At 39.4% G+C, this 25,591-nt stretch overlaps 1 protein-coding gene across 4 annotated transcripts in view; it reads right to left on the reverse strand.

Annotated features, from left to right (window-relative positions):
• Positions 1 to 25,591, reverse strand: part of LOC134346986 (tyrosine-protein kinase JAK2-like) — a 280,271-nt gene that overhangs the window by 125,532 nt on the left and 129,148 nt on the right. For 2 of the 4 annotated variants that reach the window (XM_063048925.1, XM_063048926.1), the window contains exon 2: positions 2,656 to 2,910. In XM_063048925.1, coding sequence (XP_062904995.1) covers positions 2,656 to 2,872 — 217 coding nt within the window. In that variant the 5' untranslated portion in view covers positions 2,873 to 2,910. Of the gene's footprint in view, positions 1 to 2,655; positions 2,911 to 19,873; positions 20,143 to 25,591 lie in introns of those variants that run through there. The other 2 variants (XM_063048927.1, XM_063048924.1) reach the window with 2 other exon arrangements.

Raw genomic sequence — 25,591 nt, forward strand, 5'->3', positions numbered from 1 at the left:
TTTTTCCCCTCCTCAACCCCTTCTCTGGCCTTCTCCACATAACCTTTGATGCCGTGTCCAATCAAGAACCTATCAATTCCTTCCTTAAATACACCCAACTGTTGGTGTGAACAAAAATCAGAAATGAGTTCATTGGTTAGCATGTGCCCCAGACAACTCAATCCCAGGTGCAATGGAGCCTTGAGATTGCTGTATACATTTTACCCCACGGCAAAGTCGATGATAACTGATACCGCAGCCATTGTAGTGCCAACTATTACTAGCCCTTTGTTGTGTGATGAGACTCAGACAGATACAAATGCTTTAAAGTCGACACAATGATCATAAGACCATAAGACAAAGGAGCAGAAATCGGCCATTCGGCCCATCGAGTCTGCTCCACCATTTTATCATGAGCTGATCCATTCTCTCATTTAGTCCCACTCACCCGCCTTCTCACCATAACCTTTGATGCCCTGGCTACTCAGATACTTATCAATCTCTGACTTAAATACACCCAATGACTTGGCCTCCACTGCCGCCCGTGGCAACAAATTCCATAGATTCACCACCCTCTGGCTAAAAAAAATTTCTTCGCATCTCTGTTCTGAATCGGCGCCCTTCAATCCTGAAGTCATGCCCTCTCGTACTAGACTCCCCCATCATGGGAAACAACTTTGCCACATCCACTCTGTCCATGCCTTTCAACATTCGAAATGTTTCTATGAGGTCTCTCCCATTCTTCTAAACTCCAAGGAATACAGTCCAAGAGCGGACAAACGTTTCTCATATGTTAACCCTCTCATTCCCGGAATCATTCTAGTGAATCTTCTCTGTACCCTCTCCAACGTCAGCACATCCTTTCTTAAATAAGGAGACCAAAACTGCCCACAGTACTCCAAGTGAGGTCTCACCAGCGCCTTATAGAGCCTCAACATCACATCCCTGCTCCTATACTCTATTCCTCTAGAAATGAATGCCAATATTGCATTCGCCTTCTTCGCCACCGACTCAACCTGGAGGTTAACCTTAAGCGTATCCTGTACGAGGATTCCCAAGTCCCGTTGCATCTCAGAACTTTGAATTCTCTCCCCATTTAAATAATAGTCTGCCCGTTTATTTCTTCTGCCAAAGTGCATAACCATACACTTTCCAACATTGTATTTCATTTGCCACTTCTTTGCCCATTCTTCCAATCTATCCCAAGTCTCTCTGCAGACTCTCTGTTTCCTCAGCACTACTGGCCCCTCCACCTATCTTCATATCATCAGTAAACTTAGCCACAAAGCCATCTATTCCATAATCCAAATCATTGATGCTCCTGAACTAGAGATAATTTCTGAATAACAAGTTACTTGTGAGGCATTCTTTGGTAAGATAGAACATGCAGGTTTATGAACAGGGGAATCTGTGCCTGGCCTGAGTAACATGAACTGCTGATCTGCTCTGATTCAGAACAAAGAGACAGTAATTATGAGTTGTCACTTGTGAGAAGTGTAATCAAATGATGCTTCAACCGGTTCCAATGGGAAGCCAACGCTCATTCGTCACATAGGCTAGAGCCAATGAGACTGAAACACAATTCAAACTGATAAGGAAGGAATATAAGAACGAGGGGCTTTGAATGCAAATCAGTGAGAACTCCAGAGATTAACTATCGCAAGGAAGCCTCACGTGCCAGGAGCTGGGTGAAGAAGGATCAACCATTTGGCCAATGGGAGGTGACCACTTTCGGTGTTATAAATTGGAGAAGTGGTCTGAGTGAGTATTGGTACAGAAGGCACAGTACAATTCATGTTGCCCTAGGGTCAGCATAGTTATATCATATTTGTTCACAGACAATAATGTGCAAGCTTTGATTAATTAAAAGTTGTGCAGTGAAATGCCTAATCTAATCAGTTGATGGTAGTCAACAAAAGACCCTCATCATCCAGGCCTGCCCTCTTCTTGCTACTGCTATCGGGCAAGACATACAGAAGCCTTGGATCCCATACCACCAGGTTCAGAAACAGTTATTATACTACATTAGTCAGGATCCTGAGTGACAAGGATAACTTCATTCACCACTACTCTGAACTGCTTCTACAATCTACAGACTCACTTTTATGAATTCCTTACACTTCTTGGAATGATTTTTATTTGCATAGCTTGTCTTCTTTTGTACAAACGTTTGTACATTGGTTATTTGTCAGTTTTTTCCTGTTCATGTATAGTTTTTCATATATTTCTATTGTATTTATTTTCTCCCTAAACATATCTGCAAGAAAATGAATCTCCAGATAGTATATCAAAGTATATTTATGTACTTTTGGTAATAGTTACTTTGAAGCTTGACAATTAAAAGGTAGTTGGACAGGTACATGGATAGAAAAGGTTGAGGGTGATAGGGACCAAACATAGGCAAATGGCACTTGCTTAGATGGGCATGGGTAAATTGCAGTGCAGGGCCTGTTTCCATGCTGTATGTATTACCCTATTACTCTTCTTTCCAGGTAACAAATGGTACGGGTATTAACAAAGTTGTTCTGAATTTACAGAAGTGGAGCATGGAATATCTGCTATCAGTCACTAATGAAAGTGACATTAATAACTTTATCCTAGATTAACAGTTCAGTTACTGCTATTAAAGAAACCCAATGCAAACCAATACAGGGAAGACATGAAAACTGTACTCACCACAGGCTTTGGAAGCAGTTACACAAATCTCTTCCGCAATATATTCACCCGGTGGATAGGTTAAGCAGTTGTTCTCGGGTTTGCTGGGAATAGGATAAAAGCTAACCTTCAACCCTGTTCCAGTTTGCTTTAGTGCCCATGGACTCTGATGTAGGTCCCCATTTTGGAGCGGAGCTGAGCTGGTGTCCATATCAGTGACTGTTATGCAGGCCATCATTTTGTAGTGAGATGCTGTATTTCCTCCTCACCTCACAACTGCAAACAAAAATAAGTGAATTAAAAGACATAAAGAGGTAAAGCATGCCCGTGGCAGCATTGATGACATTGAATTTAGTATTTCCGGAGTGTTCACCAATATCTTTAACCTCTCACTTCAGCAGTCTGGAGGTATCCACCTGCTTCAATTGTAACGGTACCTCAGAAGAACATGGTAACCTGCCTCAATGATTATTGTTCAGTAGCACTTATCTACATCCACTGTGATGAAGTGCTTTGAGGGATTGAAACATATAAATTCCTCCCTGTGAAGTGTCTTGGATCCACTCTAATTTGTCTACTGGCACAATAGATCTCAAAAGATGCCATTGCATTGGCTCTTCACTCAATCCTGGAACATCTGGACAGTGAAGATACTTGTATCAGGATGCTCTTGAGAGACTACAGCTCAGCATTCAATACTATCATCCCCTCAATTCAATAATCTTCAATACCTCCTTGTGTAACTAGATCCTTGATTCCCTCACTTTCAGACACCAGTCAATTTGGACCACAAGGCTGTGTGCTTAGCACCCTGCTCTACTCACTTTATACTTAAGACTGTCAGGGTAAACAAAGCTCTAACGTAATATTTAATTTTGCTGACAACACCACTGTCATTGGCCATATTAGAGGTGGTGACGAATCTGCATATAGGAGAGGGATAGAAAATCTGGCCGAATAATGCCACAACAACAACCACTCCCTCAATGTCAGAAAGAGCAAGGAGCTGATTATTAACTTTATGGGGATTAGTGGTGGAGAGGGTCAGCAACTTTAAAGTCTGCAGATGCTGGAAATCCAAAGCAACACACCCAAAATGCTGGAGGAACTCAGCAAGTCAGGCAGCATCTACAGAAATAAACAAACAGTTGATGTTTTGGGCTGAGACCCTTCTTCAGGACTGAAAAGGAAGGGGAAAATGGCAGAATAAAAAGATGGGGGGAGGGGAAGAAGGACTAGCTAGAAGGTAAAGCCAAGTGGATAGGAAAGTAGGAAGATAAAAGGATGGAGAGGAAGGATTTGCTAGAGGAGAGTGGACTACAGGAGAAAGTAAAGAAGGAGGGGACCCAGGGAAAAGTGATAGACAGGTGAGAAGAGGTAACAGGCCAGAGTTGGGAATAGAAGAAAGCGGGGGTGGGGGGGGGGGTTTAAAACCAGTAGGACAGAATAATACACTGAGGGTGGCCTCATCTTGGCACAAGTGGAGGCCATGGACCAACATACCGGAATGGGAATGGGAATTAAAATTAAAATTATTCCATAATACTAAAACATCCAAAATAATTCTGGCCCCAAGTATTTCAGACAAAGGATACTCATCCAGTACAGGCTGCAAAGAAATCATTGCAAATGCCACTGGCTAATTTCTGTGATGCAAAACTGATCTACTCCAGGCTTATAGTTTTCCACACAATAATATATATTGTCTCTTTTACACACCATTCTTAAGAATACTTTGAAAGGACTTCTTCATTATGTTGTTCCTTCAATTAGTCGGGGTTAGGTTAGAGACTAAAATAACAATTCCTTACAAAAGAAGAAATAGAAACAAGAGTTGGCCATTGGCCCTTCCATTTTGCTCAACACTTCAGTAAAATTGCAGCTGATCCTCCACGTCAAAATTGAATTCCTTCCCAATCCCCACATTAGTGAGTGCCCAAAATTCTTACCCTCTCTGCAACTGTATCTATCCACTGTTAGAGAACTTCTTACTTCTGAAGATCAAGATCCCTATGAGATTACACTGCTCTGCAATTGGCTAACATGCTATCAACTTAGCAGAAGCAGGGTTAGTTCAACTAGTTCAACTTCTCATGGTGGAAAAACTTGCTTGTAATGGGATCAAAGACTGAGATTTGTACCCAGCCATGATCAGTGCTGCTGACTGATTTTCACTGACAAAGAAAAGACTTGAGACTTCCTCTGGGTAACTTATTGCTTTAAAAGCAGAGTCATTTCTGATCCAAGTCACATGTAGTTCAGTCAGCGTCCACTCACAATGGTTCTAAGTAACTTCCACTCACAAAGATAGCATGTTTCATTTTCTGCCACTCCATAAGTTGTTAGGGAATGACCCAGCCACCGAGTTCTCAGAAGGAATCGTGCCATAATTCAACCACAAAAATAAGAAATCTCTGCGATCAAATTAGACCGGTGTTTCAACCACCTGTAAGAACCAAATTTAGAAACTTTTTCCCACAGCAAGTGCTATATGTCCTTATTAGTTGCACACAATATATAGCACAACTCCTAGCTAGCCAACCAGCCCAGTTTGTCTCTGCTCTGCACAAGTCTCCACCTACCCTCCTTCATACAAAGCTATCCCCTTTTTCATCTGAAGAAGGGTCTTGGTCCAAAATGTTGACAGTTTGTTCACTTCCATGGGTGCTGCCTGACCTGTTGAGTTCCTCCAACATTATGTGTATGTCTCTTTTCCATCTGTTTCTTCCTCCCTTCTTGCTTATCTAAAAATTTCCATGAAAACATCTTTGCTTATTTACCTAAACTTTTCTTTGTGGTAGCAAGTTCCACATTCTCCCCAACCTCAGGATGAACTAACTAGGTAATTTTGAATAGAATTTTATAAACCACAGAATCACTGAAAGGTTATATCCCGGTAAAAAGCCATATGAACCTTCATAACCATGCCAGTAAGCTGAAATCATTTGGCCTGACCCCAACTTCCAGACCTTTAAAAATACATCTAGGTGCTGGATTTAGGAACGGTGGGTCCAGAACTCTATCATCCACTATCAGTCATGAGGTAGAAATATTTTTACCTCATCTCCCCTCTTATTCCTTCTACCAACTGCTTTAAATCTATGCCAAGGGAAATACCTGTATATCCTAGCTATTTATTCTATCTGGGCTCCTCTTAATTTTATACAGCCTGTTCATTTACAAACAATTTAGCAATCCAATCTATCGTCAGTCACAATGGTAACATCCTTACCCCTCTCCAATACAATCATGCCTTTTCTGTAAGTGATGATGTTTAATAGCCCACTTTTAGACTATTATCTTATTTTCCTTAATGTTTCCTCAGATGACATCTGAGCACAAATATTCAATTCTATATTATACTTAAATATTATTCTATTGAAAATTTGGCTGAGTGGTATAACAACAATCTACCACTCAATAAGACTGAGGATCTGATTGTAGACTTCAGAAGAGGGAAACCATAAGCCAATAATCAACGGAGGATCAGAAGTGGAGAGGGTCGGAAACTTTAAATTCCTGGGTGTCACTATCTCAGCGGACCTGTCCTGGACCCATCATATGAATACAATTGCATTACAGTGCCTCTACTTCCTCAGGAGTCTGGGGAAATGCAGCATATCATTAAAAACTTTTGCAAACTTCTACAGATGTGTGGTGGATAGTGTTTTGACTGGTGACATTAAGGCCTGGTATGGGAACACCAATGCCTTTGAGCAGAAAATCCCATAAAATGTAGTGGATTCGGCCCAGTACATCACAAGTAAAACCCTCTCAACCATTGAGCAGATCTACATGAAACATTGCCATGAAAAAGTAGCATCCATTATCAAAGATCCTCACCACACAAACTGCTGCCATCAGGTAGAAGGTACAAGTGCCTCAGGACTCTCACCACCAGGTTCAAGAAAAATTATTACCCCCTCAACCATCAGGCTCTTGAACAAAAGGGATAACTACACTCATTTAAGGACTCCTTTTTTTCTTGTTACTTCATGCTTATTATTTATTGCATTTGCAGTTTGTTGTCCACTGTTTACAGTTACTGTTCTGTAGATTTGCTGAGTATGCCCACAGGAAAAAAATCTCAAGGTTGTATGTGGTAACATGTATGTACTCTGATAATAAATTTTAATTGAATTTTGAACTAATCAGAGCCAAAATGTTTAATCGATAGCAATATTTAGAAAAAAAGGATCTAATGTCAGAGTTCAATTTGCAGATTTTCTTTCTTATTTGTTATTGGCCCTTCATTCTTGCCCATTCCATCAATGAAATCACATCTGCTCCTCCGCCTTATGTCCACATTCCTGTCTAGTTTGATCACTGTTTTTATTATTCTATTATTTCTCATTTTGACATTTTTGTTCAAAGTCCCCACAGTAGTTGCGGTTATAAGATATTCAGTAACAGATGATTACAATAGGAGATTATTGGAGAGATTCAGTGGGTCAGGAAGGGTCTGTGGAGAGGGAAGCAAATTTATTATTTCATATCAATGACCCTTTAGCGGAAGTGGGAAACGTTAAATAGTGATTGAGAAATTTTAACTTAAAAGAAAAAGATGTTATTGCAAAAGGGAAACCTTAAATATTACTTTTTTTTCTTTTACCCGCTGAGTACTTCCACTATATTTTGCTTTATTTCATATTTTCAGTTTTACTTTTGCTGGTCAATTAAAATTGGATTATTGTGAGCAACTAGCAATTAATCTCAAGAGGTTCTAAAGCATTTTCCAGCTAATGAAGGAGATTTAAAGTAGGAGATCAGAAAAAGTAGGCTGGAGACCAGAAAAAACCCATTTTATTCGGACTGTGTGGGTGGTTTGCACTCACTGCCAGAAAGATTGTAGAGACAAGAATCTTGACAATTTTTAAACAGTACTTGGATGTGTATCGACAAGCCAGGATCTGAGGAACAAAAGGGAATTTAGACCAGTTCAAATTGGCTTAGACACAGCAAACAGAAACCCAGATACAGGGTTTTGACATAGAACATCGGCAATTCAGGTCCACCTGCCTGCCACACAGATGTTACTCAACCTGCCGAGTTCCTACAGCAGATAGTTCTGATGGAGATTCCAGCTATTTCTCTTAAAAATGTACCATTTGGGAATAATTACAAATGTTTAACAAGCTAGGGAAGGATAATGTCATTTGCTTCTGGAACATAACATTGCTTATTATGCAGAAACATAGTTCTCAAATAGCCTATTACCTCCATTTCTGGTGAGACTTTGTGTAACAATCGTAAGCCACATTAATAGTTTGTGTGTGTACAAACGATGAGATTACTAATGTTCATCTACTCATTTCAGAAACTGAAGCAGCTGATTTCAAACAAAACTATGATTAAAACCTTTCCCATCAGGAATCACAGAGAACTGCCATATGGAAATAACAAACCATAAACACAAGAGATTCTGCAAATGTTGGAAATCAGAGTAACACACACAAAATGCTGGAGAAACTTAGCAGTTCAGGCAGTATCCATGGAGAGGAATGAACAATCAAAGCTTTAGGCCAAAAGACCTGATGCATGATGATTTTGGCCCAAAGTGTCAATTCAAAAAAAAAGAACAATGTATTTATTCCTATAGGGAGTTCACGTTCATCACTTTCTGATATGTTGCTGAAAAAATTGTTAGCTAATTAGTTAAAAAATAATTTTTGTGGAAGGAATGAATTCCAGTTGATCACACATATTGGAGGGAGACTGAAAATTTGGCTGAGTGGTGTCATAACAACAACCCCTCACTCAATGTCAGCAAGACCAAGGAACTGATTATTGACTTCAGGAGGAGGAATCCAGCGGTCCATGAGCCAGTCCTCATTGAAGGGTCAGAGGTGGAGAGGTTCAGCAACTTTAAATTCCTTGTTGTTATTATTTCGGAGGACCTGTCCTGCGCCCAGCACGTAAGTGCAATTATGAAGAAAGTACAGTAACTCCTCTACTTCCTTAGGAGTTTGCGAAGATTCGGCACGACATCCAGAACTCTGACAAACCTCTATAGATGTGCAGTGGAAAGCATATTTACTGGTTACATTGCATCTTGGTATGAAAACACCAATGCCCTTGAATGGAAAATTACACACAAAATAATAGATACTGCCTATTCCATCACAGGTTAAGCTCTCCACAGCACTACACACAGCTAGTACATGAATCACTGTCGCAGGAAAACAGCAGCCATCATCAGAGACCCCCCACACAGGACATGCTCTCTTCTTGCTGCTGCTATCAGGAAGAAGGTACAGGAGCCTCAGGACTCACACCGCCAGGTTCAGGAACAGTTACTCAACCATCAGGCTCTTGAATCAAAGGGGATAACTTCACTCAACTTCACTTGTCCCATCATTGAGATGTTCCCACAGCCAATGAACTCACTTTCATGGACTCTCCATCTCATGTTCTCAATATTTATTGATGATTTCTTTCTTTTTGTATTTGCACACTTTATTGTCTTTTGCATATTGATTGAATGCCCCAGTTGGTGAGGTCTTTCAAAGATTCTATTATGATTATTAATCTGTAGATTTATTGAGTATGCCTGCAAGAAAATTAATCACAGGATTGTATATGGTAACATTCTGTACACGTATTTTGATAATAAATTTACTTTGAACTTTGAACCATTTTTTACAATTTGAATCCTCAAGTCAGAAATGTTAAATCACATCAACATACACTCCATCTGCAAAAATTCGGTCCTTTGAATTCTGAGGGAGAAAGACAGAGTATAATGTGCTGTCACTCTTGGAACTAATGCCTGTGGATGAGTTGCTACAGTTGTGGGAAAATGCAAGACTCAAAAAAAAAAAGTGACTTTGGATCCATGGTTATCAAAGTTTTCAATTACTGAGGTTTCCTCATTTCATGTAACTATACAAAATACTGGACTAAATGAGACCATTCATCTTAGCTAATCCAGTCTATTACTTGTAAAGCACCTCCTGAGATCTAATTAATCTGGTCTTTCACTATATTACTGCAAACTGCTGCTCGCACCAATCCAATTCCCATTTGTATGCCCTAATTGACTTTTCTTTCATACCCTACAGATCGCAAACTTCACATCATCTTTATTCTGCAGAAGATAAGATGCCTGGATCCTTAGACCAAAAGTCCTGTTTTTTGCTATTTTAGATGCACTTGATCTCTAATTATCCTCTCCAATGCCTGCGCTATCAAGAATCTATCGATATGTACACCAAGGTCCCTTTGTAGCATCATTAACACTGTTCTATTTCGTCTGTATAATTTCTCCTCTTCTGCCGAAGTGCACTCAACACTTCTTTGTTTTAAATTTCATCTTCAACTTGAGTGCCATTCTCAGACCCATGTCCTTTTGCAGTCCATTATTGTTCTTCTCACCAGGTATTAGGTAAATTTCTGCTGTCAGCTGTACAGACACGAAATACCAAATGTTTGATCATTCTAGTTAATGTTATTCAAAACTACCAATACAGAGCACATTGTTATAAGTGCAGTATAATTCTGGGAGTGAAAATAAAGAAAACACACAAAAGGTCAGGCAACATCTAAGGAAAGAGAAACAGAATGAACATTACAAGTCAATGATATTTTAACAATTTCAATCAAGGGTCACTGATTGGAAATGCTAACACACTTTCTTCCTCCATATCATTGTTTAGTATCCCTTACAATTCCTTTCAGATTTCCAGCATCTGTAGTTACTCACTTTTTAATTTTTTTCAGGACTGCATTGTCCTAAGTGGCTTCTCATAGTCCAACCCTGTGTCCCTGTCATGAGAGGTGGAAATGGGTAAGGCCAGTTAACAGGGCTCTGGTGAAGCTATGTAGGCCAAAACCCTGTACTGTGGATACAATGGATTATAGAAACATCGATAAGCTCCAACCATACCACGGACTTTGTGGACGATGGAGGCAGGAGGTCATCAATGGCTTATGCTCCACTGGGAGCACAGGCCCAAGAAGATTGTCCTTAGTGAGGAAATGGGTGTGGGGATGGGGTGGCTGCTAGCAATACAAGAGGAAAAATGGGATTGGAGCAGAATTAATGTTGCTGGGTATGCTACAAGCATGCATGGACATTAAGGGCCTATTTCCATATGCACACAAATGCTGGAAATCCTGAGTAACACACATAAAATGCTAGATGAACTCAGCAGGTTAGGAAGCATCAATGTAGAGGAATGAACAGTTAATCCTTTGGGTCAAGACTCTTCATCAGGACTCGGCCCAAAGCGTTGATTGTTCACTCCTCTCTACAGATGCTGCCTGATCTTCTGAATTCCTCCTGCATTTTGTGTGTGTTACTCTGGATTTCCAACATCTGCAGAATCTCTTGTGCTTATGACTTGCTATTCCATATAGCAGCTCTCTGTGACTCCTGATGGGAAGGATTTTAATCATAGTTTTGTTTGAAACTAGATGCTTCAGTCTCTGCGATGAGTAGGTGAACAGTGGTAATCTCATCATTTGTACACACATAAACCATTAATGTGGCTTAATGTAGTTACACAAAGTCCTACCAGAAATGGAAGTGATTTGGATGTTAAATAGGCAATTTGATACTGTCAAGCTTGTTAAGCAATATACAGATCATCAGAATTAATAGTTATTTTGAGGGTTCATTTTATAAGCCCAAGACATTTCAGACAAACAGTATCTATGCAAAAGCAATTCAGCCAGTTCCATTCCCCTGCCTTCTGCCCACTGGCTGCATATTCTTTTTTCTAAAACATGCCAGTTTCCTTCTGAATTCTGCTAAACCTGCTTCCACTATTACTCCTGATCCCATGCATTTGCTGTATATTTTTTTCTTATATTAATTAAGGTTCTCATGTCAATCTCCTTCAAACCATGAGTTGTACTTCTTGAAATCCACTGTGCAGCAAGTCAGCATCATGAAGAAAATAATAATCAGGGTTTCAAATTTTCTGCTGTGTGCTTTTCACTACAACTAAAAACTGAAGAGATTTCAATTAGATTGAAGAAAATGGAGGGAAAAGAAACTGTGGGAGGAAAACAATAAATGACACTGTGGAATGTACATAGATTGTGTGATGTGTAACACTTGCTGAATATAAAAATTAATTGCAACATGAATGATTAATGAAATAATGAAGTGGCATAAAGAGTCAGTATCAAAGGATATATTCAACATACAAATATGTCCAGTCCAGACAGTGAGCACATTAGATGACCCTGATACTTGAAAGGAGGTTCCATTTTCATACAAAATGTAAACCAAAGCTTCATTTACCTGTTCAGGTCGATGAAGATCCCAAACCACTGGAAGGCTGGCCTACAATATTAACAATGCTTCCTTCCGTTAATCAGCAGGTGGCTATGTCAGCTCTCAGAAGAGCATTCCTGTATTCCCCTCCCTGTATTTCTCAATAACTAACCTAGTTTTCTCATTCCATTTAACCTTCCAGCACAGGATTTAAGAGGAAATGTGAGCAACCAGCAAAAACCTATACGGACATCAATAAAATGTGCAAACTTCACATGAAACTACCCAAACTCACAACAAATCCCGTTTCCTTATGCTACGAGGGGGGCTGCTCTAACTGAAGCACCACCATGCTGCCACATAAAATCGATGCGCCTTGCATTCCAGCTAACAAGGGAAACAATACTGCTTAAACAGATACACAGGTGGCTGATTTTATTATCTTTTCTGCAACTGTAATTGCTCATAAACTAGAAGCAAAAGACAATATTTTGCTCAGAGACATCCTGAGGACAAAAACTCCAGGTGAATGTAATCATTTTGCAAGCTTAATATTAATTCTGTAAAAAGTTAAGCTGATTAATGTTACAATTGGTTCTTAAGTGATCCATTTATATTTTACTTAAATGCCTGCTCTTCCTGATTGACATAGGACTTGTATCAGCAGCTGCCAGAAGGATCCTCAATTTACTTCAAATATTAGCTGGTTTTCACGATTCATTAACAGATCTACAGTGCTGCCTTCCTACTTCCAGAGCCAGTGGGCAGGGTCTTGAAAGCACAAAACATCACAATGCGCTATAGAAATTAAAATGAAATTACATTTAACTTGATTTACTGAATATGCTTCCAGTTCTATAGAACTTGCCTGAATTTTATTTCAAACCTGTGCAAGTCAAGATAGGCCCCTTTGTAAAATAAGACTTGATTTTTAACAAATCCTCTCCCTTCTGTATCCAACCATGTTCAGAAAACTGGAATTACTGTTATCTAGCCAAACTATATCTTCCCAATAAACTGTGGTTTGAATGCTTTCTGAACCATAGTCTTTTGAGACTGCTCCTGTCTCTCGATAAGTTTTCTGTTATGTTTCATTTTGCTATTGTTCCAAGATAGTTCTCTTTTTTTTTAAAAACTTCCCAAGCTAAAACAAAAATCTCAACTATGTACTTCCCCACATTATTATTACTGATCACTTTACCCTTGTCATTACTGTAGCAGTTACTTGAAAACAAACCAAAACCATTCAGAGACCAAACACGTTGGAGGTGTTTGACACTGTGTGATGCACTCCAGAAATAATGAAGTTCTAAGTTGAAGTAGTATACTTGATCCTTTATTAAGAAACTAGCAAAGACGAGCAATCTTGTAATGATAAAAATATGAAACCAAAACGAGCGATATAACGAAATAACAAAGTTAGCTGCCTTAAGTGTATTTAAATGTTCTAATTAGCATTAAGCATATTTGGAAAATTAACTTTCTTACACGTTAGCAGTCAACAAAAAATATCATTCCCACAGCCTGCTCTAACCAGACTAAACTGAACTAGCACAAAGCATGAATATATAACTATAGTCTTCACTTCTACAACGCCCCAACCCACATGACAGATTACCCATGATAAATCTGCAACACAAAATAAAATACAGACAGACAGAAAATAGATACATGGCTCCTACATATACCGCTACAAGATCATTCTCATTTTTTGCCATTCAATTTTCACAACTTTTTAGCATCTCTTGTTCTAATCTGCAAAAATGTGAATTCCGCTGAAGCCTTGAAATATTCCCACTCAATGGCAGCATTGCATTTCACAGAGAGAAAATAATTCTCAAATGCAAATAAATGATGGCAGAAGCTGGAAATCCAAAATAAAAACAGAAAATACTGAAAACACTCAGACAGTTTGAGTGTTAACTCTTGTTTTTCTTTCCATAGATTACTCCTAAATTAATTATAGCCCAAGTTATACTGCATGGAAACAGAATCAGAAACCAGGTTTACCATCACTGGCATATATCATGAAATTTGCTACTTTGCGATAGCAATACAGTGAAATACATAATAAAAATCTACAAATTACTATATAAAACAGATCTCTACAAAGTGATCTCAATTAATTACAAATATAAAACACAAAATAACTGATTGCATAAGTATTCACCCCCTTAATATGACACACCAAATCTTCACTGGTGCAGCCAATTGGTTTTAGAAGTGCCATAATTAGTTAAGTAAAAATACATCTGTATCTGGAAGGTCCAACTGCTGGCGAGTCAGTATCCTGGCAAAAACTTCACCATGAAGAGAAAAGAACACTCCAAGCAACTCCACGAAAGGTTATTGAAAAGCACAAGTCAGCAGATGGATACAAGAAAATTTCCAAGTCACTGAATATCCCTTGGAGTACAGTAAAGTCAATCATCAAGAAATGGAAAGAATATGGCACAGCTGTAAATCTGCCTAGAGCAGGCTATCCTCAAAAATTAAGTGGCCATGCAAGAAGGGGTGTAGTGAGGGAGGCTATCAAGAAACCTATGACAGTTCTGCAGGAGTTACAAGCTTTAGTGGCCGAGATGGGAGAGACTGCACATACAACTGTTGTATGAGTGCTTCACCAGCTGTAGCTTTGTGGGAGAGTAGCAAAGAGAAAGCCACTGTTGAAAAAAACACTCACATGAAATCTCAGTTAGAGTTTGCCAGAAGGCATGTGGGAGACTCTGAAGTCAGCTGTAAGAAGGTTCTATGGTCTGATGAAACCAAAATTGAGCTTTTTGGCCATCAGACTAAATGCTATGTTTGGTGTAAGCCGAACACTGCACATCATCAAAACCACACCGTCCCTGCTGAGAAGCATAGTGGTGGCTGCATCATGCTGTTCGGATGCTTCACTGCAGCAGGCCCTGCAAGGCTTGTGAAGGTAGAGGGTAAAAGAATGCTGCAAAATACAGGGAAATCCTGGAGGAAAACCTGATGCAGTCTGCAAGAGAACTGCAACTTGGGAGAAGGTTTGTTTTCTGGCAAGACAATGACCCCAGGCATAAAGCCAAAGCTACACAGGAGTGGCTTTAAAAGCAACAAAGTTAATGTCCTGTAGTGCCCAAGTCCAGACCTCAATCCAATTGAGAATTTATAGCTGGACTTGATAGGGCTATTCATGCAATCTGACAGAGCCTGAGCAGTTTTGTAAAGAAGAATGGGGAAAAACTGTAGTGTCTAGGTGTGCAAAGCTGATTGAGACCTATCCTCACAGACTCAAAATTGTAATTGCTGCCAAAGGTGCATCTACTAAATACTGACTTGATGGGGGTGAGTAATTATGCAATCAATTATTTTGTGTTTATTAATTGGAATAAATTTAGACGAGTTTTAGAAATTTGTTTTTACTTTGACACGAAAGAGTCTTTTCTGTTGATCAGTGTTCAAAACACTAAATTAAATCCACCATGATTCCATGTTGTAAAACAATAAAACATGAAAACTTCCAATGGAGAGTGAATACCTTTTATAGGCACTGGTGTATGCATATAAATATAATCTTGGGATTTTCTTTTACCTTACCTGACAGATCTATCTCATACCTGCTTTGCCATCCTGATTTCCCTCTTAAGAGTATTTCTCCTCTTTTCTATTTCTCAAGATCCAGCTCGATCCAGATATCTTAAATCTAAGGGTTCTTTCTCTTTTTTCTTGACCAGAGCCTCAGTATCCCTTGTCAGACAAGGTTCCCAAGATTTTGCCCTTCACCTTTAGCAGGAATATGCTACTCCTAGACACTTGATATCACACTTATAAAAGCTTCTCGCTTGCTATTCAGTCCTTTCCCTTCGAACAGGTTCTTCCAATTAAGATCATCTAGATTCTGCTTAATTCCCCAAATTTAGTCCTGCTCCAGTTTAGGATCCTAACCTGTAGACCTGTCCTATCCCTTTCCATCACTATCTTATAACTAAAAGAATTTTGGTCACAAGAGCCCAAGTGCTCCCTGAATTATTACTTCATGAGATAGTCCAACCTAGTTCCCTAAAAGGTGGATCAGCATAGCACCCTCCTGAGTAGGGACCTCTGTATTTTAATTCAGGAAAATTTCCTTGACAGACTTAATAAATTCAATCATGTCCGTGCCATTTACATGCTGGGTAAGCCAGTTAGTACTTCAGAAGTTAAAATCTCACACTTACAATACTATTCTTACAATTATAACCAATTTCTCTGCACACTCTGTGAAGGAGAGCACGCGGTGAACGCACTGTTTACATGCAGGCATTCACACGTGCAAACACACAAACATTGCCTTGTCATTCTGCTGTTGCTGTACTGAGTGTGGGCACTTCAGTGTCTTCAATATTCTAATAATGGCTCCAAACGTGTTGGCTTGATAGTGCCTTTCCCGCCATACACTTCAGAATATTCCATTTCTTTAGTAATGAGGATGTGTAACTGTGTATATATTGCTTGTATACTGTATTTAAGGTAGATTCTTCTGTTTCTTTTGTAATATGATTGTAACTACATTATGGGCTGCATCATATTCTAGTTCATGTGCAGTCTTAAGTTTACTTTGCGGGTAATCAAAGATGATAAGTCCCAGTGCCAATTAAAAGGAGCTCTTTGCCATCAGTAGAAGGAAGGGAGTGGGGGGGGGGGAAGAGAGGGAGAATGAGGGTGGGAGGGAGAATTCTATGGAACTATTTATTGTATTTTCTGGTAGATATCTTTTTCTAAATATTGGCAGTTTTCTTTTTGCTATTTTCACTAATTTTTTGTAAGTTTGATTTGTGACGTACCTAATAAACACCCTTGAACTAAAGTAGGTGACTTGAGCCATTTTTCTCTTTGGTCATAATGCACTCAAGTTCCCGCTGACTATTGTGGGGTCTATAATAGAGGTTCCATGATAGTGATCCTCCCTTGTTTGCTTCTATGTTCTACCCACATGGTCTCATCAGATAATTCCCCAAAGAATGTCATTGCTAAGGATTGTTGCTACGTCCTTCTTTATCAAAAATGCTATACTCCCTCCTCACTTGCCAGTACCTCTTTCACAACTGTAGCATTCGTATCACAGAATATGAAGTTGCCAATTTCTGAGCCACATTTCTTATGTTTATAACACCTTCGTCAATCCATACTCCGAGATTGTGTGCCTTAGCTGTTAAATCTCAAGCACTGAAGTAAATGCAGTTTAACTGAGTACAGTATTGCTTTCCCTGCCTTCATTGGGTCCCTGGCTTTCACTGACTGCTGTTTTATCCCATGAAACCCTCCTGCTCAGAGTCCCACCCACCTGTCACTCTAGTTTAAGTACTTCTGTGTAGCACTAGCAAATCTCTCTGCAAAGGTATTAGCTCCCCCTCTGGTTCAAATTCAACCTGTCCCTCTTGTACAGGTTACTCTACCTCAGAAGAGATCCCAGTGATCCAAGAAACTGAATCCCTGTCCCCTGCACCAGCTCTTCAGCTATGAATCCATCTGGCCTATCCTTCTATTTCTGACCTCACCAGCATACTGCACTGGTAGTTAACTGGATATTACTACCCTTGAGGTCCTGCATCTTACCTTCTTATCTAACTTTCAATACTCATTCTGCAGGACCTTGTCCCTTGTTTTAGCTGCACTATTTTATACCAACAAGTTCAATGATCCCTGGCTATTCACCCAACCCCTCAAGGATTTTCTGCAGATTCTTCTGTGCCCACAGAATCTCCTGTCTGTCCCCATCGTTATCGGGTTTCCTATCACTATCATCCTGACTGACTACATCCTTTCCTTCGAACCCTGAAGAACATCCACCTCAACAGCATCGAAGGGGTTATATTGGTTAGTGAAAGAAACATCTGAGGGAAATGAACAGAAATGATATTTTGTTTTCAAAGATTCTTAAACAGTTTTGGAAAAGTGTGAAGACAAGTATGTTTAATGTTGCAGTGGAAGGAATTGGATGGAGAGAATTATGGGGATGTCTGTGATAGGATGCTGACTAATGTTGTTAAACTATTACATTAAAAGCCACAATTGGAGACAGAAATGAAAAGCTGTGTGTGCGTGCGTGTATGTGTGTATGTAGAGTGAGAGCGAGAAATTCAGTCCCAATGCTTGTAATGTGCCTGAATGAAAGATGAGATGTTCCTTCAGCTTATGTTGGGAGTTTTAAAGTTTGTAAGAATAAATTTAAATGAACTCTTCGCACAGTTAGATTTTGGAGTGTGAAAATTTAAACAAAAATGCAGATGCCAAAAAAAATAAATAAAAATAGAAAATGCCAGAAATATTCAGCAATTCAGGCAGAATCTGTGGGAAGGGAATCAAAATTAATCCTTCAGGCCTGAGACTGTTCACCAAAACTCAAAATGTTAACTCTGTCAATTCATGCACACCAGAGTCCCAAAAATATCAGCACGGTACCGATCAGATCATCTGCTTAAGTTATACTGAATAAGTGATACATATTTGCCAGGATATTAAGGAGATAATTCCTTCCTTCTTCCTGAAAAAGTATCACAAAACCTTTTACAGAAAACAGAGGGGACCTTGACTTCATCCAAAATAAAACACTTTCAATGTTGTGACACTCACTTAATATAGTTCTAGACTTAAAGCTCAGATTCTTGCTGTCAAAGGCAGCATTATGATGCAGCAGATAGTCTATGGTTTCTACAGATGTTACAGTTTCCTGCAAAATCTCAAAGACATGCTTACAGCTTAATTAGACACTGAAAATTACCACTTAACAAAGAGAATCAAAGTGGAACGGATGGGTAAAAGTTGCAGAGAGAAAAGAGTATATAAGAAGGGGGTGTATGTTGCTGATGGGATTTCTCTGCCGGAAGCTTGCATGAACACAATGCAAATAAATACAGTAACTCTTTGGAGTGGGACACGAACCTAAAACCCTCTTATTTTGAGGCATATCACCTCATACCTTGCTCTAGGATATCAATGGCACTACTTTCAAACAGTTCTACACTTTCCAACTAAAAAACATCTTCAGATGAAATCACCAATGTAGTACTTCGAATTTTCATTGGCTCATGACAATAATGTACCCTGGAATAAATTGCTACTCAACAAGGCTGCACTTTTGAACCACAGCAAGGTGTGCTGCGTTACTCAGTGCAATTAAGCAGCTATACCGGAGTGTGACATTTCAAGTACAACAGGAAATATAAGTGATACTTCTAAGAAAAGTGCATCAAAACACAGGGTTACTGATTTCCACCTGATTTTAAATGAGTGAAGACGTGTAAAAGTTCTATTCATCTTCTGAGTGCAGTGATGAATGATTATGAAGAAAAAACTTGAGAGTAAATAAAGAGTTTGTGTGGATCATGAAAGACAATAAAAAGACTGGCATGAATCTACAATAGTGTTTGAATACCCCCAGGAAGCAAAGCAATTACAGGTAAGCAGCTAGCAAGCTCAGTGTAGCATTTTTATCACTTCAGATATAAATAACTAATATCCATTATATACTTTATAAGTTCTGTGTGAAAGGGATAGAGCTTCAACAAACAAAAGAGGAAGCAAAATGGTAGTCATTGCAAAACTATTATCAGTATAATTTTGCCCATTATTCCCCTGGAAAATAGTTAACTGAGTGAAGTAGGTGGCATCATAGCTGACCTTTGCTTCCTGTAGGATTACTAGCCAGAAAACATATTCAGCAAATTGCAAAACAAATTATAAAGTTTTAAAGCCAGAAAGGAGAAAGTTAGTTTAATATTAACAAGACAGTGCAACTCAAGTTCCTATTTCTTCTTGCAACATTTGACGAAATGAAAATGGAACTCCATACTCAAACAAAACCCTTAAATATTTTGGATTTAAATTTATTAATTTGATTAATATAGACAGGGCAGATAAAGATTCAGCTGGATGTCTGATATGGAGATTGCAAAAACTGAAGAAGCAGTTTAGCAACAAATCAAATTTTAAAAGTTTTACATAAACAAAACCAACATTAAAAATGATAAAATTAAAAGAAAGTAATTGACAGATGGCAAAACTTACATTAGCTAAAATTCAAGCTTCTGCATTTGAAGTCATGCGCTGTTTGCAAACTAGGATTTCCACCCATTTGTGTTCGTTGGCCAATGCTTCGATATAGAACTGGAAACATACAGTTTGTCTGTACATTTAAGCATTTAATAATTTGCTTTGGCAGTCAGGGCTATATTCAGCATGCTGGAAGAAAACACAGCTCTAAAACCGCGGTAAACAACCAACCCTCTGCTCATTATCAGTCTATAACATTCGTCCGTCCGTGGAGATTAGAGAGCTGGAACAGCAGTAGCTGGTCTCCTCCCCTTCCTTTAACCGACCTCTCAAAAAGGATAACTGGTTAAAACATTTTTCAAGTATATTTTTAACCTCTGCCTAACCTTGCTTGTTTTGTTATGAGTGTTTTACCACTGATGAAATTCATGAATACCAGTTTTCTTGTTCCTAAGATTATTGACAACGTGCTTTAGGTATCAATATGCTGAAACTTACAAAATGATTAACCTTTCAGTTTATTCTGTGGCGTCTCAAAGGATGGATGTGAAATGAAAAGGTCAAGCAAGAGGAGACATGCAAACATACGCACTCAACCTCAAATCTGACCCAGAGACATTTCACAATAAAGGTGGTAGTCTCCATCTTGTGCCTAGAAACTGGCTAAGCGAATATTCATTTTGGAGGTATTAATAGAGAATAGCATATGAAGTTGGCACATTGTGCTGTGTCTGCAGCACAAATCCTGTTGAAACTCTGTCCATCTTGAGATACTTTAGCAGGCACTTCCTGCCACAATTCACAAGAATACTAATGTCATTTTCCGGTTCTTTTGTGTGTATTATGATGTCATAAGTAAATGCAGCACATTTTACTTGCTCAACAGTGAAAATGGATGTTAAAACTGTAACTTACAACCCAGGCTATTATTCAACAAGTAACAAGCAAATCACACTGAAAGCTGTGAGACGTGACTGAGTCAGTGAGAGGACATCACTGGGATATTGTTTAATACAGCAGTTACTGTTTAAAAATAAGGAATCAGTCACTTAAGACAGAAATGAGGTGCTTTTTTTCTTGCAGGGGTTTGAGAGTCTATGGAACTCTCTTCGAGTCACAGATTAATACTGCATGGAAAAACGCCATTAGGTCGAACTCATCCGTGCTGACTGACCACGCTGTTCCCAATTGCCTGTGTTTGTCCCATGTCCATGTAATTATCCAAATGTCTTTTAAATGATATTATTGTACCTGCCTCAAACACTTTCTCTGTTAGCTCAATCTTTATATGTATCACTCTCTGTGAAGTTGTCCCTCAGGTTCTTTTCAAATCCTTCACCTCTTACCTTAAACATATGCTGTGTCATTTTCCTTCCCTTTACCCAGAAAGAAAAGAAACTATTCACCTCATCTGTACTCCCTCATGGTTTTATACACCTTTATGAAGGTCACTCTTCAATTTTGTAGATTCAAAGGAATAAAGGCATTGCCTACCCAATTTCTCCCCATCACCGGCAACATCTTTGGCATGCTGTTTAATTTAATGATGTATCTCCTATAAAGGAGGACTAAGACTGTACACACCAGGTGAGATCTCACCAGCATCATCTCCAGCTACAGCATAATATCCCAACTCCTATACTTAGTCCAGAGACTGATAAAGGGCAGCATGTCAAATGCCTTCTTTACCAGTCACTCACTACTTTCAGCCTACCGGCTCCCGAACCTAGCTGACCAAAATTCTCCTGTAAATTCTGATAACGTTATTACCTAGTAACATACAGTATGTAAGCTTATAAATATTCCTTGTAGATTCACATAGAAATTATTTATATAAGTAACAAATAACGAAGTCCCTGTACTGACTCATGTGGCACTGCACTTGTCACAGGTCCCCAGTCCAAGAAACAGTCTTTGACCATTACTCTCTGCTTCCTACCATTAAGTATCAATTATAAATCCAATTAGCTATCTCTCCTTGGATCCCATACAACCTTTCAGACAAGCCTTGCTAACATCCCACCATCCAGGAGATTCATAAGACATTGTTTCCCTATGCACAAAGCTGTGCTGACTGTCCCTAGTTAGATCTTGTTTATCAAAATACTGATAGACCCTGTCAGAATTAACTCATGACAGGCTCACTGGCTTATTGTTCCATGGCTTGTCTTTGTTGTTTTCTTAAATAATGGTGTAACATTTGCAAGCCTCCAATCTTCTGAAACTTTACCTGTGGCTGAAGATGAGGCAAAGGCCTCCCCAATTTCTGCCCTAATTTCCCCTCAAGGTCTGAGGACACACTTGATTGGGTCCTTGGATTTATCTACTTTGAGGCCACAAATACCTTTTCCCTAGTAACTGATATGTTGTCCAAGACATTATTACTCATTTCCCTCATTTGTTTAACATGTTATTTTCTCCACCGTAAAATCCAATGAGAAATATTCATTAAACTACTCACCCATCTCTTGTGGCTCCACGTAAACAACCATAATGATATTTACGGTAACCTATTCTCTCCATAGCCACCCTTTCACTCAATACATCTATAGAAACACTAGAAAATGTCCTTAACCTTGCTTGCCAGATCCACTGCACCCCTTTTTTTTTGATTTCCCTATTAAGTGTACTCCAACACATTACAGTCATAGGATTCACCTGCTCTTGATTGCCTAACCCAATGTTTTTCCTAATGAGAGCCTAGTATCACATGTCAGCCAGTTTACTCTAAACTTACCAGCCTTTCCCTTCATCCTCGCTGTAGCATGCCGGACACTTTCAAAAGCCTCCCAATTGCCAAACATCCCTTTACCAACAAACAGTCTCACTCAATCCACCTCTGCAATATCCCACTTAATGCCTCCAAAATTATACTCCAAAACACAAGCAATCCAATTTCTATACATAAGTGCACAAATACCCATAAATTCGTGATCACACATGTATTTGGGAAAGGAAACTGCCATTCTACCGGATATAACTAGGCTTTTGCTCATTGAATTCTATACATTTCCAGAGTTTGGCTCATTTTGAGGGTGCCCAGGCAAATCCACATCTTCATACTTCTTTGAGTATTGGGAAAAGTTAATGCTGACTGACTGAAATGGAGAAGAGTACTAGTCTCAATGAATAACATCTACTCTTCTGTTGAGTACAAATATGTAACAACTACACCAGGCACACAGAGCTGCAGCTCCTCAGAGAACAGTGAACAGAGGCAGTATGTAGTGAGACTGCCAGCAAGGACAGGCTGATAGTGGGGCAAAATTGCAGTCAATGGGATGAATTGCAATGTAAAGGAGGGACAAAATTGAAAAGGATTATGAATACAGGGCTGAAGGTGATATATTTAAATGCATGCAGTATATGGAATAACGTAGATGATCTTGCAACACAGTTAGAGATTAGCAGGTATAATGTTGTGGGCATCACTGAGCCATGGCTGAAAGAAGATTATAGTTGGGAGCTTAACATCCAAGGATACACATTGTATTGAAAGGACAGGTTGGCAGAGGGAGTGTGGTGGCTCTACTGGTAAAAGAAAAATGGAATCAAATCTTTAAAAAGAGGTCACATAGGATCGAAAGATGTAGAATCCTTATGGGTATAGTTAAGAAACTACAAGGTTAAAAAGATCCTGATGGGAGGTAAGTACAGGCCTCCAAATTGTAACCCAGATGAGGGCTACAAATTACAACAGTAGATAGAAAAGGCATGCAAGAGACAACGTCACAAATCTCATGGGTGGATATCAACAAGCAGGTATATTGGGAAAATCAGGTTGATGCTGGATCCCAAGAGAGATAATTTGTAGAATGCCTACAGGATGGCTTTTTAGAGCAGTTTAGCATAGATAGAGGCTTGGTTGATTGGCAGGAGGCAAAGAGTGGGAACAGAGGGAGCCTCCCCTAGTTGGCTACTGGTGACTGGCGGTGTTTTGCAGGGATCACTGTTGGCCCGCTTCGTTTTACATTACATGTCAATGACTTGGATGACGTAATTGATAGTTTTTCTGGCCATGTATGCAGACGATACAAAGATAGCTGGAGGGGCAAATAGTGTTGAGGAAGCAAGGAGACTGCTTAAGGGCTTAGACAGATGAGGAGAATGGACAAAGTGGCAAATGGAATACAGTGTTGGGAAGTATGATCATGTGATTTTGGTAGAAGGAAGAAAAGCATAGACTATTTTCTAAATGAGGAGAAACTTCAAAGTCAGAGGTGGAAAAGGGGCTTGGGAGTACTTGTGCTGGATTCCGTAAAGGTTAACTTACATGTTGAGTCAGTAGTGAGGAAGGCAAATGCTATGTTAGCATTCATTTTGCGAAGACTAGAATATAAAAGGAAGGATGTAATACTGAGGCTTTATAAGGCGTTGGTCAGACTGTACTTGGACTATTATGAGTAGTTTTAGGCTCCTTATCGAAGAAAGGATGTGCTGACATTGGACAGGGTCCAGAGGAGGTTCATGAGAATGATTCCAGGAATGAAAGGGTCATCATATAAGGAACATTTGATGGCTCTGGGCCTGTACTCATTTGAAGTTAGAGGAATGAGGGAGGATCTCATTGAAACCTATCAAATATTGAAAGGCCTAGATAGTGTGGATATGGAGAGGATATTTCCTATAGGATCAAAGGGCACAGCCTCAGAATTGCATGTCCATTTAAAATGGAGATAAGGAGGAATTTCTTTAGCCAGAGGGTGGTGAACCTGTAGAATTCAATGTCACAGGTGACTGTGGAGGCCAGTTGATAGGGTTTATTTAAGATGGAGGTTGATAGGTTCTTGATTAGCCAGGATGTCAAACGTTACAGGAAGAAGGTAGGAGAATGATGTTAAGAAGGAAAGTGGATCAGTCATGATGAAATGGTGTAGCAGACTTGATGGGCCAAATGGCCTAATTCCATTCCTATGGTCTTATGCCAACACAATGTCAACATCCCTCCATTCTCTATATATTCATGTGCCTTTTAAAGCCTCTGTTGTACTTGTCTCTACTATCACCTCCAGCAGCATATTCCTGGCATCTACCACTACTTGCCCTTTCTTACCTTAAAAGCATAGCTTCTAATATTAGAAATTTTGACACCTGGGAGAAAGATATTGGATGAGTGCTCTATCTACGCTTCTCATAATCTTATAAACTTTTATCAGGCATCCCCTCAGCCTCTGTTGTACCAGAGTAAGCAACTCATGTTTGTCCATCCTTTCCTTATATCACATACCTTTAATCCAGACAGGATCTGGTAAACCTCTTCTGCAACCTCTCTTAAGCCTTGAAATTTTTCCTATACTGGGATGACTTGACATGAATGCAATACTCCCAGTGTTGCCTAACCAGAATTTTATAAAGCTGCAACATGTTGCTGTAGGATTCACAGACTCAATGCAGAGGTGGGACAGGTGGGAAAGTAGTTCTGGAATTGCTACAGTCCTTCCATGCTTTACACTGAATCTATGTGTCCCAACAAACAGAACATAGTGGCTATTTCTATCGGGTTTTGTGGTTAATTCTGAGGATCGAGGCCTGAGAATCAAACTGGAAGCCTGGAAGTCAATATCCATTGGTCAGAGCTCCTGGTCTGTGAATCTCTGTGAGTCCGCTGGGGTAGTTGAAGGCCCAATGTCTGCATCCGAATTCCAGTCCGCTGGAGTCTAGAGGCCAAAGAATATGGACTGTCTTGGAGTTAGAGGACTGTGTATGTGCATGCGGTGTGGGGAGAAGAGGGAG

The sequence above is a fragment of the Mobula hypostoma genome, chromosome 5 (assembly GCF_963921235.1).
Source record: "Mobula hypostoma chromosome 5, sMobHyp1.1, whole genome shotgun sequence".
Taxonomy (NCBI): Eukaryota; Metazoa; Chordata; class Chondrichthyes; order Myliobatiformes; family Myliobatidae; genus Mobula; species Mobula hypostoma.